Source organism: Lissotriton helveticus, chromosome 7, assembly GCF_964261635.1.
Source record: "Lissotriton helveticus chromosome 7, aLisHel1.1, whole genome shotgun sequence".
NCBI lineage: Eukaryota > Metazoa > Chordata > Amphibia > Caudata > Salamandridae > Lissotriton > Lissotriton helveticus.
The window spans coordinates 689,606,202-689,624,584 of record NC_136068.1 but is presented as its reverse complement, the minus strand read 5'-3'; the positions used below and the strand labels follow the sequence as shown (position 1 = coordinate 689,624,584).

Sequence of the window (18,383 nt, the reverse complement as noted above, 5' to 3'; positions counted from 1 at the left end):
GCACCTCTCTAACTGCAGGTCAAATGTCAAATATTTTTATATAGCGCCTTATCACCGCAAGGTCTCAAGGCGCTTGCTTTGGGAACCCGTCCTCGCTTTTCCCTGTGAGATAACCCCTACTGGGCATCCCCAAGGTGAAAGCCAGGCATCCCGCCGCAGGGGGGCCGTAGTGGAGATTAATCAAGCTATTGCCCAGAGTTGCAGAGTGTGAACCCGTGATTCGAGTAGGCACCGAAGCGAGAATTATAGAGTCCGTGGACATTTGGGCTCAAGACCCTGCCGCGTCGGGAATTGAACCCTGGTCCCGGGTCTGACCTCTGCTTCAGGGTCTGCCTCCTCTAACCAGTGAGCCACACTTCTCCATGTGCAGGTGCCCTGGGCCTTGGCCCAACTCACCCGTGTCAAAAATTCGGCCCGACAGGCAAGTATATTGGAATCAACCAGTGGTGGTGAAGCTCCTCTAGTGCCCTGTGAGTCCAAGATTCCTATTTCTGGTGGGAATTTCAAATGACATTCTCTCATGCTCAACTATTAAAGTTGCATATGTTTTTTGACGTCGCATCTGAAGGGGTTCATCGACCCTACTCCAGGCTAGCCAGGCAGAAGAGAGCCCATGAGGAGAATACTTGGTCTCTCTTTGGTGCATGGGAGGAAAATTCAAACAACCTCACTACTCAACGCTGCTGTTTTAATCCTGGTCTTCGGCATCTGCTCATTCTCCCATCTTTTGCTGATCTTCACTGTTGTCATAGTTTTTGGACCAGGAGTAGGAAAACAACCCAAAACATGGTCAGTCACTAAAGCCCCCACCCCACAAACACACACACTCTGGGTGCTTAGCAGGTAGAGGAGGTCCAATCCTAGGCAGACATCTTACAGCTTCATCCCAGTTTAGGGCAGCACCAATATTCAGGAAGACCAGCCTTTTGCATGAAGGTCTGTTGTGCTGTCAATTTTTAAACTGCTGTTCCAATGCAAGTAGTAATTATTCAGCTTCAGGAGGAACGGGACAGGCGTCCATCTTCACTGACCATTGAAGCCTGCTTTAAAGATTGAAAAGTCGGCCAGCCACATGCGAAGGCAGTTTTGTAAACTTAATTCTGAGTGAACTTTGTTTAAACTTGCTCAAGGTGCGATGCCAAGCAAGGAACCTGGTAAACAATTCAGTATTTTGAGATCCGGGTTTTGGACAGCACCGAGCATTTAAGGAGGATCATATGCCATTAATTGTTAACAATTAGATATATTTGCGATAAGCATAATATCACCACAAACTATTATTCTGCTACTCATCATGGCCCCATAAAATAATCACTGTCTAGTCAAAAACCCACTCCTAACCAAAGAGGCGGGAAGGCTGCTAAACCCATACAATTCAATTTGCTTTTTTCTCAATGGGCAAATAACCAGTTTCCTGTCTGCGGAAGACGGCGTGGCTTAGTTATAAAACATTAAATTGCACTTTCAGGTATGTAAGCGCTCATCCTCGCTGCCCACGTCAACAAAGATGGGCTCTAATCGGTTCGCATCAGACCGGAAACGCTAATCTGCTCGAGAGCGGAAGCCCATCTGCCACTCTTCACCGTGCTGCTGAACCAGATGCTCCGCGCAGCCTGCGTGATCCCGCCAATTAACAGACCCGGCCGGGCTGTTTTATGTAATTAGTAATGGAGATGATGAGCGCCAGAGGGCATGTTCCAAGGGCCAGGGGCGGATGGGGGAGGGGGGAGGGGAGGTCACGGAGGTGTGGGAACAGGGTGACGTGCCAGCTCTTCTCACCGCGGCCTACAATCGCCGCTCGCGCTCGCTTCACAGCACGGAGGCCCGGCCCGCGCGCTCCTACGTCACCAGAGGAGACCCCGGCAGCGGGAGGGCGGAAACCCTTACATAACGTGTTTTTAATTCCAACTGCTGTCTCTTCCCTCCACTTGACAGAACTGGGCCAGCACATGGGATGACGAACTCTCGCAGTCTTCGTCAGCGCAATCGATGGTGACATCTGCAGGATTACCCGGTCCTGTAATCCGAACTGTGCAGCGACAAAAAAACGGCTGCCACAAGTTGAAACCTCTGTATCGCCAGAGGAGTGTGCAATAGGTGTTTCTGCATGCACCTACCATTCTTAACCCACCCCAAACACATTTTTTTCACGCTACTACATGCTGAATTATCTCCCTGTTCGCCTCCTACAAATGTATTGGAAACTCGCGCTACCCATGAATTGCAACCTTATCCCATTTGCCCAGTTATACAGCCCCCCCCCCCCCCCCAAGGATTTTACGAGTTTGGGTGGCAAACTGCGCGGCCAAAATAGCAGAATTCGCAGCCTATAACCTCAAATTTCACAGTATTTTTGCGGGGGGGGGGGGGCAAAATATGTGCCCCCCTGCAGACTTGCACTTTCAAATGGCCTGGGGGCACACAATGGTGTGAGGCGGGGCCGCAGGCCAATTGCTCAGGAGGGGTAAGGTGCATTTCAAAGGCAGGCCACAGAGGAATTTATCACCTCTGCTGCCCGCCTGTTGCTCACCTTCCCTTTAATTAATTAATTAATTTAATGCGATTTTGTATAGCGTGAACATTAGCCGAAGGTGTCAGAGTGCTTTACAAAAGAACCAGTTGGGTTACATAAGGACTTTGGATTTCACGAGTTACATAAGAGATACAGCCAGAAAAAAAATTGCAAATGTAGAAGTTGTAAAGTCACTCAAAGAAGAGATACAAACAGAAACTCTAAAATCACATCTGTTTGTGTTTGGGGAATTTGTGACGCGCAATTGAATTAGCAGTCTTCGAAAAACTACAGTAAAAACCCATAGGTACAAACAAACAGTAATAAGGAAAGACAGACACTAGGTGACTTAAGCGATAACAAAATTATCACTAAGAATGCAGACAAGGAAGAAATATAGCAGTTATGAACCATAAAGATCATCAAGAACCTCTGAGGCAACAGAGAGATGCAGTTACATTATAAACCAATAAGCGAAACTGTGTGGAATATAGCCAAATCATGCTCTGATATTTATTACTGACACGGAAAGAGAATGGTATGTTATAAGAGGATAAATTCACATGGGTGTACATTAAATATCCGAGATTACTAGTGATTTACTTCTTTCCAAAAATACATAAAAAGACCAAATTCTAGGTAGGTTGATTATAGCTGGAGTCTAATCACTAACCAATGAGAGTCTCCAAATTTATTGACACAGTCATAGCATCATTAGCGAAAATGCTACATTCATACATAAAAGATAGGTCGGATCTTTTAAATAAAGTTGATGGGATTCCAGGGGGTGAATTTTATCGATTAGCCACTATGGCTGTATCGGTCAGGTTCGGGGCATATCATGACACTAATATTTATAACAGATTTCAGGCAAAGAATATAAGCGTACATTTGTAATAATACTGGGTTGAAGAACGGAGAGGGAGCCCTGAGGAAGCAAAGTGTATTTTGTAAAACAGCCCTCACATCACGTGTTCAGGATATAGTCTCCCAACAATTGAAACAATTCATGTACACAAATTAAACTCACCTCTCTGAGGAAAAAACATTAAGTTAAAATTTGATGCAAATTGCATTTCTCTAACGAATGTTACTGTGGACTGATTTTCCCATCTTTAAAAATCACTGCATTATAAATATGTGCTTTTTGCATCATTTTGATTATATATGGGGCCCTTTGTTAGGCTTACAGTGACTTTACTTTCCCAGTGTGTGTGTTATTTATTGTTTAAGGGTTTATAGACGCTTCTTATATATTGTTTACATACAATTATTTGGTTTTCTCAGTCTTATAACAATACATTTATATTTTGATGCATCAACTTTTAATTTATGTACATTACTGTGATACTCGTAATTTCCTTTTTTATGTTGTCTTTATCTTCCGTAATTGTAAGTTTACGTTTTATATTGTATCACTGCACTTTTTGTATATGTGCAGGTATTTGTTCCACGATTGTTTTTTCCAGTTAGTAAAATTCAATACAGAATTGATATAAAAAAACTGTTTACCTCTGGAAACTGTTTACTTATCCAGCTACTAAACTGCTTAAACTGTGTTGAACATTCCCTAGAACTGACCCAAATAGGTCAGACATGTATTGATCACGGAAGGAAACTGTTGTTGGAGAGGCATGGGAGGAGGACATGGTTAGAAAGCAAATGATGGATAGGGGCAAGAAAAGAGCTGGCTTAAAATTTACATGATGCTTAAACCAACTGGCTTGCATCTTAAGCACCGAATTTATTACACAGACACATTTTAAGCAAAATTCTGTGTAACTGAATGCATTCCAGTTTCACGAGGACGCAGATTTATAAAAGTTTGAGCTTTACTAAAGTGCCAAAATTTGTAGATTTTATTTTGAAGATTTTCCCAAAATATTCCTAAAAAAGGTATTGGTGGCAATTATTTCTACAAAAGTAAACTATTTTAATCAAAAACTAGCATTACTACATTAACGCTTTAAAATGTACATAATTTATTAAGTTGGTTTGGTTAATTGAACGTTTCCAGATTTGTTTCCATAGAGTATAATCATTGACCTGGTTACCAAAACGGTCCTAAATTTTTTTTTTTTTTACAATTCAAGGTCACACACACACACACAATTAAAAAACAGAGCCATGCCTTTCACACATTACATACTTGGCTACAGAAATATAGACTTTTGCACAGTTCTTTTGTTCAAAAAAAGAATTAAAAATATTGAAACTCCACCAACATTTTGAAGTTAATTCCTCATTTGCGTAGAATTAGGGAAGTGAGAAGGGTGAAGTTTGATTTCAAACCTCTTTTATTCATACAGATATGGAAAAAATATCACATCACTGCAAACCCCTATCTTTTATATGCTTCACCCACTACTTTTTGCAAGTTTTCTGTCCCTTGCCCCAGTAATACATAGACACCATCTACCATTGCACAGATTGGTTCCTGCTCATTCCGGAAACATACGGTCATGGTTCTATGTTCTTCCTTCTCATCACCTACAGCAGTCCAGGAGCCTAAAGCACGCAGAGTCCGTACTAACTCCTAGACTGCAGAATCATCTGCATACCATGGATGGACACAGTCGCAGTCATGCTGCCTCTTCGCTTAGCAGAGAGAATCACAGTGACACTGTCTATAGATTCCTTCGCATACAAGGGAGTGTTACTACCAGATTTGGGATCTTCCTGCTTCATCACCATTTAGTATTCTTTAGTGTTCTGGAAGAAAGAACCCCTGCTATAAGTCCTTCAACCATTAATCACTGTTGTAGAGTTCAGTGCTTAAACAAGGAAGGGGCTTGTCTGACTGATGGTAGCTATTGTACGTCGAGTGGACCTTCGACTCATGGTGGCTCTTGTACTTCAAATGGACTCCACAGCATAGCTACTATACAAGCTGTTCTTTGCAGAGTGGCCATACTTTAAACAGGACAGTACTCATCATTTCTCAGCTCTAACTAGGCACTGATAGATAATGGGAACTAGCCTGCCCACTTAACTCAAACAAAAAGGGGTAACATCTCACCTTTAATTTATCCCCAAACTGCAGCTTGTGGATCACATGTGTCATGTCTGGATTCTGCGGCTGGGCTGTAGCACTGTGCGTGGACACGTGAAAATTACCAGGTACCTATAGAAGTGAAGTTGATAAAATCATTCAAAAACAAAGTATGTAAAGTCAAAGTCTCTATAGATGTTCTCAGGCACCTACAGCTAGAATAGAAGCACTTTAGACTGGATATTTTTTTTCTTTTAGATTTTAACAGAATGAACCAGAACTCAAGAAAAATCACAGCACTTAACAATTTTGATAAGAAGCATAAACTAAGGCAACAAACAGAAGCATACACTAGCAAAGAGGAAGAGGACTGTTCTGCGCTTTGGTCCGGGCTGTGGTGGGCAGAAAGGCTTTGTAAAATGTGGAATCAGTATTACAGGGTTAGTCAAGGCATAGTATTTTTCAGAAGGAAACACAGAGGAGCCACAGCACGTGTTGGGATAGCACAAATATCTGAAACTTTCGAAAGTTGGTCGGCCATTATGTAAGCATGTTCCACTGTGCAAATAATTTCCAGGTTTGGTGGGTGACGACACACAAGGACAGTACACGTCAATGAACAGAGCCTGAAAACCAAATCAGTATATAACTCTTCAGTGTGATCAAAGTAGAACAGCTTACACACAAGTGATTGAAGTCTGGAGGAGTTTGATGAGGACTGGTCTCGTATGTAGTGGTTGTACTGAGCCCACTTGGGCTCGTTGGCTAGTACGAACCCAAGGACAATTTCTCAGGTTGCATAGTACATCACAAAATAGGTTACTATTCAGCTGGCTGCGCAAGAAAGTCTGGCTAGACTCACTTTTGTTTGAGGAAATATGAAGAGTGAAGGACAGGACTGGGGGTTGTTCCTGATCTCAAGACAGGTTCTTCACATTTCCATTCACAGTGTTGACAAGGGGTATGTATTTTACTTTTCATCTCACACACTCCCACTGCTGCAAACAAACGACAGCTGAAACGGAGAACAGCAGAGCACCTGTTCCTGGCCAGCACACTGTAAAATGAGTTCCGACTGTCTTATTCGCTCTTTTTCTCTACCAGAATGGGATTAGTCTGTTAGTTTAGAGAAGGCAAAGCACAAGGGTGAATGATGAGGGATTAGGTCTAAGAATAATGGAGTGACAGAGGCGAGGATCTTTAGCTCACATCCATTTTCCCCAACATCCGCAATTTTTTGCCTAAGTAGCTTTTTCAATTGATGGTGGTGGTGTAGACTTCCCCATTTAAATGGACAATAAGAGTTCTAACTTCAGGAGCTGCACCAAAAGGTCATCTGTCAGGAATAGTGGCTCCTCGAATCAAATAGTGGAAAGCCAAAATGTAACATCTGCACAGCTTTCAGTAAAATCTGCACATTGCTGGATCTTAAGACTGAAGCATTTGGCAGCATAAAAAAAATACGGTCGAAGGAAAAACTCCTCACCAGTATAGTACAAGACCTTCCTCTACATTTTTTCTTACCGCCAAGTGGAAGCAAGACTGGTAAACAGTCTTTCTCTTGGCAAAACGATCTAAGAGTGAGACAGCCCTAGCTTTGAATGCCACATATATAGCGCCAAACTGATTTATCAATGACAACATGGGTATGGGAGGGCGGAGTCCATGCCAGATTGTTAGGTTATCAAAGCACAATAAAGCTATGTAGAATGAACTAATTTACATAGACAGTAGTTATCCTGAATCCCTCCTCTACAAAATACGGCTGCATTTAGGCTGGACACCTGTGGAACAGGGAAAGGGGCATCATATCATTTCTGTCGTCGTGATTTACAGAGCTTGGCTTCTTTTTACAGGGCAACAGATTGCAGAGGAGCAATAACTTTACCTGTTCCTAAGGCATTTATATCTGGCGCTGAACTGTTTTGAGAGGAGCACAATTTGCAGACAAACCATGGTGGCAGAGTTTGTGGTAGGTTGTTTGCAAATTGTGCTTCTCAACACCGCTGTTCAATGCCAGTGAGCGTTTTCTCTGCCACTCATTGTTGGGGTCTTGCACTTCCCATAACATAGTCGGTGTTTAATTTCAAAGCTATACTATATATGTATATGATTGCCATTGGGTACAATTCAAATATTCTGTACTTTTTGGCGACCTAACAACGAATAGATTGGGTTCACGGTCCTAGTTAATTGCCTTGATCAGTTTTGACATTAAATAGACTAGAAAAATGGCAATCTTCTTTTAAACATCACTTTTTTGAGCTTGTTTGTACCATTGCATCCATTTCTAGCCATCCATTATTTTTAACGATAACAAGGGCACTCGCATATTAAAATACTAGGGTGTCCCATAGTAATTTTTAAATTTCACATAACACCATTCAACTCATGTTTACACACTGAACACCGCAGCTTACTCTTCACCTCGGCAAAACAAAAAACAAAAAAAAAAAAAGCCCCCTCGAGTGGTCCGATGTGCATTGCAGCACCGGACCAATGAGGAGCTGCCCAATGATTAAGCATGACGCCCATTTGGGTGTGTGAGGGCTCTTGCTCCTGAGCTTTCGGTTCCCCCGATCTGCTGCTTTAAATGATCACTGACCCCTCTTCTTTTCTATTCAAAAACTGCATACTCCTTTGATTTACTTAACAGCTTGCATAATCTTGTCTTGAGATACATGTAGTAGATTTGTAGCATCCCCTCAGCACTTTGCCCCAGACCATGCACAGTCTCATTGTCTAATGGTTTTGGAATAGTCTAGATTGGAAAATGGGCGCAGAGTTTACATTTTACTGACACCAAGAAGGCCAAGGAAAGAGCCTCAGTCAATATAGAATACAGAGCCCATCATTCATTTTCTTTGCCATTTTATAACCCTGGTCTGAAGGACCAGCCATTGTGTTCACATCAGCATATAGAAGCAAAAAGGTACTGCAGGCAAGGAATCAAGCACCTTCTGTAGAAGGTTTTGGTAAACACGTAGAATCCCTGATTTAGGTATCTGAAACGTTGCTCAAGAAAACTTCAGATCCTTGAAGATTTTCATCTTTCTGGAGGATGCAAACTAAAATCGGAGGTAGAACCCCAAGGACCTAGGGATTCATCCTCTGTCATACCAAGTAGCTGGCACCAAGATAATTTACTGTGAATTATTTAAATGTTGATAACTTATTGAACCAGAGATATTAATTTTGCTCAAGAGGACACCCACTGTAGTAAACCAAAATATGCAGCCATCTTGGGGGATGCCGCAAAAACTGATATATGCTGCTCCAAAGACTAATTTTTGCTTCCTCCATGTGAAGCGAGATTTGGACAGAGGAGTCTCTAGTAACACTTTTCATTTCTATTTTTTAAGCTGACGTTTTGGCATCTTTCACTTAGTGATCCTTTTTGAGTGTTAAAGTAGAGTTCAACTCTTTAAAAAAAGTATTTTGGCGCATCCATATCAGATCCAGGCAGCTGTATCAATGTTTTTGTTGTGGGACCCTGGAGGGAGGCTGGCTTAACCTTTAGCTGCAGGATGTTGACCAGTGGGGTATACTCTGAGGGATAACCTAGCTTTGGCCTAAATTTCCAACACAGACTGCACTGATATACTATTTGGTAGTAAAGCAGAAGAAGCCCTTCAAGATACTTTCTAAACCTTATTGGGGGTGAACAGATGCTTCCACTAAGAGGGGTACTCATAAGGGTGTGCAATCAGAGAAGGAAACGTCTCCAGTACAGCCAGTGATGGATCCAAAAAAGGAAGACAATCCCTTATATCACTATTGAATGAGACGTCCTGATGTGTAAACATTACCTAGAGCACAGGGTCATCGCCAGTCCCAGTCTTTTACTGATATGCAATACAGGGAGTTTATTTGAAGTTTCAACCATATTATGGCTCAGACTGAGAAGGAACACAAAGAAAGGTGATCTCCCGAAGATGAAACATAGGTTGTGTATGAGTTTGCAGCTCAGTTGAATCCCCCACAACTGGTGTCAAGCAATGCATACGGTGTAAACAGAATGCCTAGCAGAGGGACTGGAGGCAGCAAAATAAGACGGCACTGCCCAAAAAGCATTCTCAAAGAAGGCAGTTCTTGCTTCCTGCCAATAGGTGGAAAAACGATGGAAATCGGACAGGTGGGTTTTGACGAGGCACATCTTGATCCTTATTAGTTACAAAAAGGAAGAAGTTCAGACATTTTTTTCGTTATCAATTATCCATTCCTCATTTCAACGAGACCATAAGATTTTTTTTAATTACTTTATCAGAAAACATTTAAGCCAAATATCTTCTGACACCCAAGTCAGAGACTTACCTTATAGACTTTAAAAATGTAAGCTACCAAGCAGGCCGGAGGAATGTGGGTCTGGTAAGGTATTCTTCAAACTATACTAACAATGAAAGGCGAGCAAAGTCCAAAAGGTAAATGATAACCACTCCTCCCACTTTTTTAAAACTCCTCCTTCAAATGGCGGAGGATCACATTCAGCAGAGACCTTTGAAGACAGAGCTGCTTCACCGCTTTGCTGTGGGTGCAAGATCTCAAACTGGTCTTGAAACCGAGAAAAAAAATCCCCAAGCATATCCTAGTCGCTTAATAGAGGTATATCCGGCCGCTGTGAAGGGCCGCTTCACTCGATCCAACAAATAAAACACATCTGTAGCCCAATTCCAAGTAAAGTGGCAACAGCACTTCAGGACCTCCAATCCCAGTCAAACGTCTAATGCAACAAAACTGGTGAGCACAAATGCACTGAACAATTTAAACAAAACAACCCCTGTCCAATAGGGACTCCTCACCCCAGTTTTAGCCTTTCTTCTACTGGCACCTGGCAATATCAGGATAGTTATGTGGCTTACTCATACACCACATGCAGGACCACCATATTAGGTTCAGGCTTATGGCAGGCTGCCCACTTGATTCTGCAAACGGCAAGCAATTAATTGTACGCAGAACTATCATATGGTCCACCTCCTTGCCAAGAGCATAAGGGGAATTTATGGACCCCATAAAGAACCTAGTCGCTATGGATGGCAAAAGGAATTACCCCGGCAGGAGTATTCTCTTCATGAGCGCAGATTTGAAGGTTGTTACCGAGTGCAATACAACAATTATCGACACAATAAAAGACACCATCCAATCACAGGTATTTTCAAAAGAATGTGTTTACCTAGCTAAAGTGATCCACTTCAGGAAAATTTAAATCTCAATGATTACATGCTACGGAGATACATCTCTAAACACCTTCGACACAAAAGTGGGGTCTGTGGCTCACGGAGAACTGTAATGGTCATTATGATCCCAAGAGGCATTTGTGAATCGTGCCTATGGACAGTATTCACGATTCCATTATTGTATTGGGTACGTAGACCGCAATAGCCTATGGTCTTCCTATGAACTTTCAGCACCACAAAACGGTTATGAGTGTTGCAACGCAATAGGAGTCTAAGGGAAGCAGATTTGCAAAAATGTACATCCTGTGTGAGCAGCGTCATGGTACAGTTATTCTTAGTACATTATGTTAAGTGCATTTCTAAGATATTGAAGCACTTTCTACATGTGTTTCTCTGCTGTCAAAAACCTTGTGGATACAGCTATACGTCTGTCTTCAATTTTTCTACATCACGGTCAAAATTCCCATAAGGGTGTCCACTCTAGGCAGCAGTTTGTGTTGGGAAACTTCACAATTCATGAAAGGCTGGTCAGAAAGATTAGGACTGGCCCCCGACTGTAGTAACTCTGGCCAAGTTCTGTTACTCAAAGACTGGAGTGCTGCCAAGCTGGTTCAGCAAGGAAGTAGTGGGAACGTCCTGGTCTACACATACAAGTGTGAATTAGCTCCCTGCGGTGTGTAACACAATTCAAAGCACTGGCTTGGGGAGAAGTGTGCTCCTTGTTCTGATATAGGGAGGGACACTGGTCCAGCTCCCAATCGAAGTAGAGCATTATTTGAAGTTTAGTTCCTCTTGTCAAAATCAGCCTGGAGGCATCTTCTCATGCAACCTTGAGCAAGCTGCAGTGTGTTTTTCATTCTTCTTCCAGACAGAGAATCACAACTCCTTCAATGGGCAGATGTTTACAGCAGTGGCACGAGACATTCTTACTAATGGCAACGCAAAGTGATGCGTCCCTTAGTGATGGAATATGACTGCATGCATATTACCACGCAGCAAACAGGCTTAAACATTGCATACTTGAGAACATTTGAAGCAACGAGAAATCAAAATTCTACTTTGGCAGCACTACAAGTCCTCACACGGTCTTCAACCAGACATTTGAGGATAAAGCACACAAGCTCTGGGTTCTGCATAAACTGTATATATTAAGTAAGGTAATTATTGGCCCATCACCCTACAGGACAAGTTATTTACCTTTGGTAATGCCTCATCTGGTAGAGACAATCTAGATGCAGATTCCTTACCTTAGAATACTACAGGCGTCAGGCTGGATCCAGAAACGTTTGATCGAGCAATACCATTGCGCGCTGGTAGATGGAGTCGGTCGGCTCCATGTGACGTCTGCGTCATCTATATAGGCGCCACTTCAGCATGCTGACATCAGTTACAGCTAGCCTCAGATTCCGTACTATAGAATAGATACCCCAACAATACCATCCCCGGAGGAGGGACTACGGTCAAGGTTAGACCAGGAAGTCCTGGAGTGTAGAGCAAACAAAAAAAGCCACCTCTGTGGACTTGACTGTCCAAGCAGTAGTGCTTAGTGAACATGTCCAGTGATGCCCACGTTGCTGTCTGACAAATGTCAAGGACTGGAAGACCACGTTGCAATGCTGTGGTTGCGGCGTTAGCTCTGGTGGAATGAGCTCATAAGCCTTCGGGAGGCAGTTTCTTGGCCAGAGCATTGCAATTTTTGATGCAGAGAAGGGCCCATCGCAAGATATTTGATCCAACGTATCCCTTGAAGAGTTGGTCGTCCACCTGGAACTCTTTAGTGCAGGCAAGGTAGAACAACTACGCTCTTTTTGAGTCCAGATGGTGGAGTTGCTACTCTTCTTTAGAGATGCGGAGGAGCGTAGAAAGTAGGCAAGGTGGCAGATTTCCAAATGTGGAATAGTGTAACCAGTTTCGGTAAATAAAAGGCCCTAGTGCGAAGCACCAACTTTCTAGGAAAGATGGTTAGGTAAGGAGGCGTGGCTGACAGAGCCTGTAATTTACTTACCCTCCTGGCAGATGGATAGCCACTAAAAAGGCAGTTTTGATGGTAAGCAGCGTGGGGGGTGAAAGTGGATAGTTGTGCAACAGTTCGAATGGAACACACATCAGGAAGGTGGGAACCAAATTAAGGACCCACTGTGGCATGATGAAAGTAGCAGGTGGAAACATATGTGCAAGCACCTTGAGAACTCAATTTACAATAGGGGATTTAAATAAAGAGGGTTGGTTATAAAGGGTTACAAAGGCAGAAAGGGCCTAAAAGTACCCTTTGAGAGTGCCCGGAGCAGAGCCCTGATGGGCAAGGGTCAGTATAAAGAGTAAGCCCTGAGAGAGGGAAGCGGTAAGAGGATCAGTATATCTTTCTGAACAATAGTGTACAAATGTATTCCACCAGCAGGCATGCATGTTCTTGGTGGAGGGCCGCCTGGCAGCCAAAAAAACATTGCAAACTTCAAGAGGAAGGCAGAATTGTATCAACTACCGCCACTCAATCTCCACCAAGAAGGCGTAGAACTGACAGGCTCGAGTGGAGGACACTCCCCTGTTGCTGCAACAACAAATCCTCCTGAAGGGGCAACCAGATTGGAGGATCGATGTTCAATTGGAGAGGCTCGGGATACCAGAATCTCCATGCCCAGTCTGGAGTCACAAGAATGACTTGGGTCCAGTCGCTACTGATCGTATTGAACACTCTGGACAGAAGTGGTATTGGAGGAAAGGTGCAGACTAGGCCTGAGCGCCCCTTGAGACAAAAAGTGTTGCCAAGCAAGTGCTGCCTTGGAAACTCCAGCGCGCAAAACTGGGGCAAAAAACAGCAGAGGCAAACAGATTTAACCAAGGCTCTCCCAACTTCTAAAATAGACCTCACGCCATCTCCAGATAGAGATACCATTCATGATCCGCTAGGTATTGACAGCGGAGTTTGTCCACCCTGGTGCTCAGGGAACCTGCCAGGTGTTGAATCACCTGCTGTTCCAGCCATGTCCAGAGACGCAGAGCCTCCTGACAAAGGGTCCACAATCCAACCCCACCCTGCTTGTTGTAGTACAACATGGCGGTGTCCGTGAACACCTGAACCAACTTTATCTTGAAGGAATGGCTTTCAATGCCAAGCAAATCGCTCGGAGCTCCAGCAAGTTGATGTGGAGTCCGGATTCCAGCAGAGACCTCGGATCTCCACCTCAGTCCCATCCCAGGAGTGACGCATCTGTCACTACTGTGTGATCTGGTTGGGAAGAGAGAGGGGCCTGCCTCTGACCCAATCCGGGTGAGTTAACCACCACTGCAGGTCCTGTGCAGTTCTCTGAGATCTGGAACATGTCGGAGAGAGTCCCCTGATGCTGCGTCCACAGAAACATCAGGTCGCACTGCAGAGCCCGCATATGCCATCTGACATGTCTCACTAGCAGGATGCAGAAGGCCATGAGGCCCAGCAGCCTCAGAGTCAGTCTCACTGAAATCCAGAATGGAAGCTGAAACATCGGTATCATAGCCTAAATATCCTGGACTCGCCTCTGGAGTATAGGCCTGAAACTGCACTGCATCCCGAACAGCTCCAATGAAAGGAAGCGTCTGGGAGGGAGTCAGATGTGACTTCAACACGTTGATAGTGAACCACAGAGAAAGCAGAAGGTTCACTGCAGTCTGGAGGTGGGCATTGACAGCCTGGGGCGAGCCCGCCTTTTAACAGCCAGTCGTCAAGATAGGGGGAAGACTGGTGATCCTAATTTGTGCAGATGAACTGGGACTACCGCCATCACCTTGGTGAACACCTGAGGAGCGCTGGTTAGGCCAAAGGGGAGCACCGTGAACTGAAAGTGCTTGCGGCCTACCTTGAACTACAAGTAAAGCCGATTAGCAGACAGGACAGGAATGTGAAAATAGGCATCCTGCAAGTCCAGTGCTACCATCCAGTGTACGGGTCTAGGGCAGACAAGATCTGAGCCAAAGTGAGCATGTTGAACTTTTCCGTTTTGGGGAAGTAGTTAAGGGCTCGTAGATCTAGGACAGGACTAAGGCCTATGCCCTTTTTCGGGACCAGTAAGTAGCGGGTATAGCAACCACAGCCTACTTCTGGTGCCAGAACCCCGTCTTGTCCAAGAGAGCCTTAACTTTCTCCTGAAGCAAAGTCAGGTGGTTCTCCGCCAGCCGATCTAAAGTCGGAGGCATGGAGAGAGGGACAGTGTCAAACGGTAGGGAGTAGCCCTTTCGGACTATCTGAAGAACCCACTTGTCCGATGTGATGGGTTGTCAGTTGTGGAGGTGATGGCTGATCCTGCCACCTATCAGTTGACCATGGTCCTGAAGAGCCGGACTAGGAAGTTTTAGTGGCTGCAAGTGGGGTGGGGTGGGGTGGGGTGGTAGTGGACTGATTGGACCTTTGGCCGCCTGATCCACCGGGACGAAAGGAGCTGAGCACATGTTTGCTAAACTTACGCAGTCTTATGGCTGATTGGCTGAAAGCCTCTTCTGTGGCCACAAAAGGGACGCAAAGCAGACTGGGGATGGGTGGTCACAGAGAGGCCCAAGGACTGGGCCGGAGCCCATGAGTCCTTAATGTATTGCTGGGCCTGTGGTCTGCCTGTTCCCCGAAGAGACGGGCGCCATCAAAGGGCATGCCATAAGGGAAGACTGGACCTCCCCAGTAAAGCCAGAAGTCCGCAGCCAGGCGTGACCTCGAAGAGCCACAGTTGACAGCATTGCTCTGCCCAGGGAGTCAGTGGTGTAAAGCCCACAATGAATGATTAACTTGACCACATCTCCCCCGTCCGATACCACTCGTAGAGAAAGGCCTGGGTTTCCTCCGGAACCTGTGGAAGCACCTGCACAAACATTTCCCACAAAGAGAGGGTGTAACGGCCCAAGAGGCATGCAGTGTTTACGGACCATAAGGCAAGGCTGGCGCTAGAAAAAAAATCTTCTTGCCCCAACTATCCAGCCTCTTCGATTCCCTGTCCGAGGGTTCTCAAGGAACACCCCTTGTGAGGTAGAGGCTTGGACCAGCAAGCTCTCATGGGTAGGGTGATTGGGGAGGAATGTCGGGTCGTTCAGTGCAGGGCGATGGCGGTAGGCGATGATCCTATACACAGGAGTCCCTGTGCTGGGCTTGGACCAAGTGCCCAGAAGAACATCAGTTAAGGACTCGTTGAAAGGCAGGAGAGGTTCCAAGGAGGAGACACCTGGTTGCAGAACCTCCATCAAGAGGTTTGTCTTGATGTCCACTGCCACTCAAAGGAGCTAAAGTTCCAGGACCTCTCCTGTCCTCCTCACCACTATAGCATATGAAGCTCCCTGCTTCATAGACAAGGTAGGGGATGAGTGCAGGCCGGAATCCGGGAAGGTAGCCAGGCCACTGGACCTGCCCAGTTCCTCATACCAGTCCATGTCGTGCTCAGGCTGGTCTGTAAAGGGTCCAGCGACCCGTCCCAATCCTTCTCCATTCTTAGCCCCCCAAAATAAGGCTGAGGAACCGACCGAGGACCAGAGGATGCCATCTGCATCGGCGGCACAAGGCACAGATCTGGGTCGTCTGGTATAAGGATGGGGCTGGGGGCGCCGGCGATATTGGGAGTCTCTGTGAGGGGGCGGGCACCGGGAATGGTTGCAGGGTTATGACCGGCGCTGGTTCAGATCCATCACTGGATCCATTGAGGGCCATCAGCGCTTGAGGTGCCAGCATGGAACTCGATGGAGCCCTTCCTGAGCCTCTGGGGCCTGAAGGCATCAAGAGGGTTAGGTCGCCCAAATATGAGGCACATGGCATCACAGAATTCCTTAAGTTGGGTGGGGATTGCTCCCGCTCCGGGAAATGCAGGGAGGCACAGAGCAGACTCAGGCACAGGTTCTGCAGAACAAGGCCTAGAGCGTTGCAGCTCTTCTGTCGCATTGGCAAACGGATGGAGAGAAGAAGAGTAAGCATGCCACAACTTCTTGTGTTTCTTACCGGACTGACTCTACGACAGAGCGGGGGAACGACGCCTTATGAATCCCAGAGCGGCGCCCAGACCGTCCTTCTGACATCTGGGGTGAGCGACATGGAGACATGCCATGCCACAAGCAGCTTCAGGGACCACTCCCTCTAAGCCTATGGAGTCATGGCCAGCAGTCTGAGCCAGATGCACAGAAAGTAAAGAACCGACGTCAGCATGCTGAGGTGGTGCCTATGTAGGGTACGTGGACGTCACTTCCAGCGCAGACATCTCGTGGATCAGACAGACGCCACCTACCGGCGCACAAGGACATTGCTTGAGCAAAAGTTTCCTGATCCAGCCTGACGCCTAGGATATTCTAAGGTAAGGAATCAGTGGCTAGATGTCTATCAGAGGAGTACTGTAAAGGGTAGCACCAACCATGCAAGCAAGCATTACACTTCATCACTCCTCAGATACTGTAAAAAGTCTGGCACCAGTCATTAGGTCTTCCTATAACCAGTTGAAAGAGGGTAGTCTATGGACGACAGAAAGGGCGCTTTGTATTTCCCTTGCCCATTATCCACACACAAGCTGGAAGTGGCCAAGGGTTCTGGCATTCGAGGTGGTCTCTATGGTCGGTGAAAAAGATGAGCGGGGGAAATGAAAGGGGGAGGTAAGGCACAGAGTGAGTGTACTGGTACTTTCAAATTACGACTGAAGCCCTAGAAAGGGGAAGAATACCAATGGAGATGACTTGCTCCAACAGTCAACGTCCACAGAAAATAAACGGACTGGGGAAATGGCGGGCAGCCAGGCTGTTTTTAATGGTACCCTCACCTACAGCACTTCAGGAGGTCTAATCAATCCACCCAAAGGTAGCCTTCAGCATAAGAGTCGGCACATGGATACTCGGCACAGAGTTTATTTTAGAAAGGATCTTTGCACACAGTGCCTCTGACCCAGGAACTCATTACGAAGAGCTCTTGTAGCATATTATTTAACATGCTGCATCTGGCACTGCTAGATACCAGGCACTTTGAGCCACAGAAGTGAGGCGAGGCATTTTACTTCTATTCCAGGACAATGCTGCTGCATACCAATTCCACTGAAGTGTGGGGGCAAAACATAATATTCAGAATTAACCAAAGGCTACCCAGAGGAAAAGCGTCTGGTAGCTGGATCAGGCTCTAGCAGGTAGCAGAATGGAACAGCATGAACGTATGAAGACATCGAGTCAAGCACACCAAACAGCGTATGAGGTCACCACACCGCCTGGCTACATTTATCGCATCTGAATGGGACGGACCGTACGTCTTAAAATTCATTTTCATAAAGACACAACTTCCATCATCTTTCTACGGGATGGACACGATGAGTGTTTTGATGAATTTCCCGGCAGCACGAGGTTAACTGAAACGTGGACGATCACTGCCACTCTCGGTATCCTGTAACATTGTTCTGTGAAGCAAAGCCTGTAGGCAGGGCACGAGTCGGGGTACCACGCGGGTGGACGGCATCCCCCCACTTATTTCCGAGGGTTTTTCAGGGTGGACGCCGTCCACCCTGCTAAATCAAAACCGCGTCCACCATTAAAAAAACGGGAGCGCGGCGCGCACAAAGTAAATAAAGCATTTCCGTAATTTGAACCGGGCACAGCTTGCCCCCACCTCCCTTCTTGACTCCGAGGCTGTATGAAAGCTCCGACCCCCAGCAGCAGCAGCACTGTAGAGGCACAGCGGGATGGCAGCCCTCACACCTCCAGCCCTTGATGAGCTGTTAAGAGGTGCGTGAAG

General features: G+C 45.7%; 1 protein-coding gene across 1 annotated transcript in view; it reads right to left on the bottom strand.

Annotated features, from left to right (window-relative positions):
- ERGIC1 (endoplasmic reticulum-golgi intermediate compartment 1) overlaps positions 1 to 18,383 on the bottom strand; it is a 264,315-nt gene that overhangs the window by 29,128 nt on the left and 216,804 nt on the right. The window contains exon 6 of the mRNA XM_078653011.1: positions 5,532 to 5,636. Within this exon, the coding sequence (XP_078509137.1) occupies positions 5,532 to 5,636 (105 nt within the window). The remainder of the gene's footprint in view (positions 1 to 5,531; positions 5,637 to 18,383) is intronic.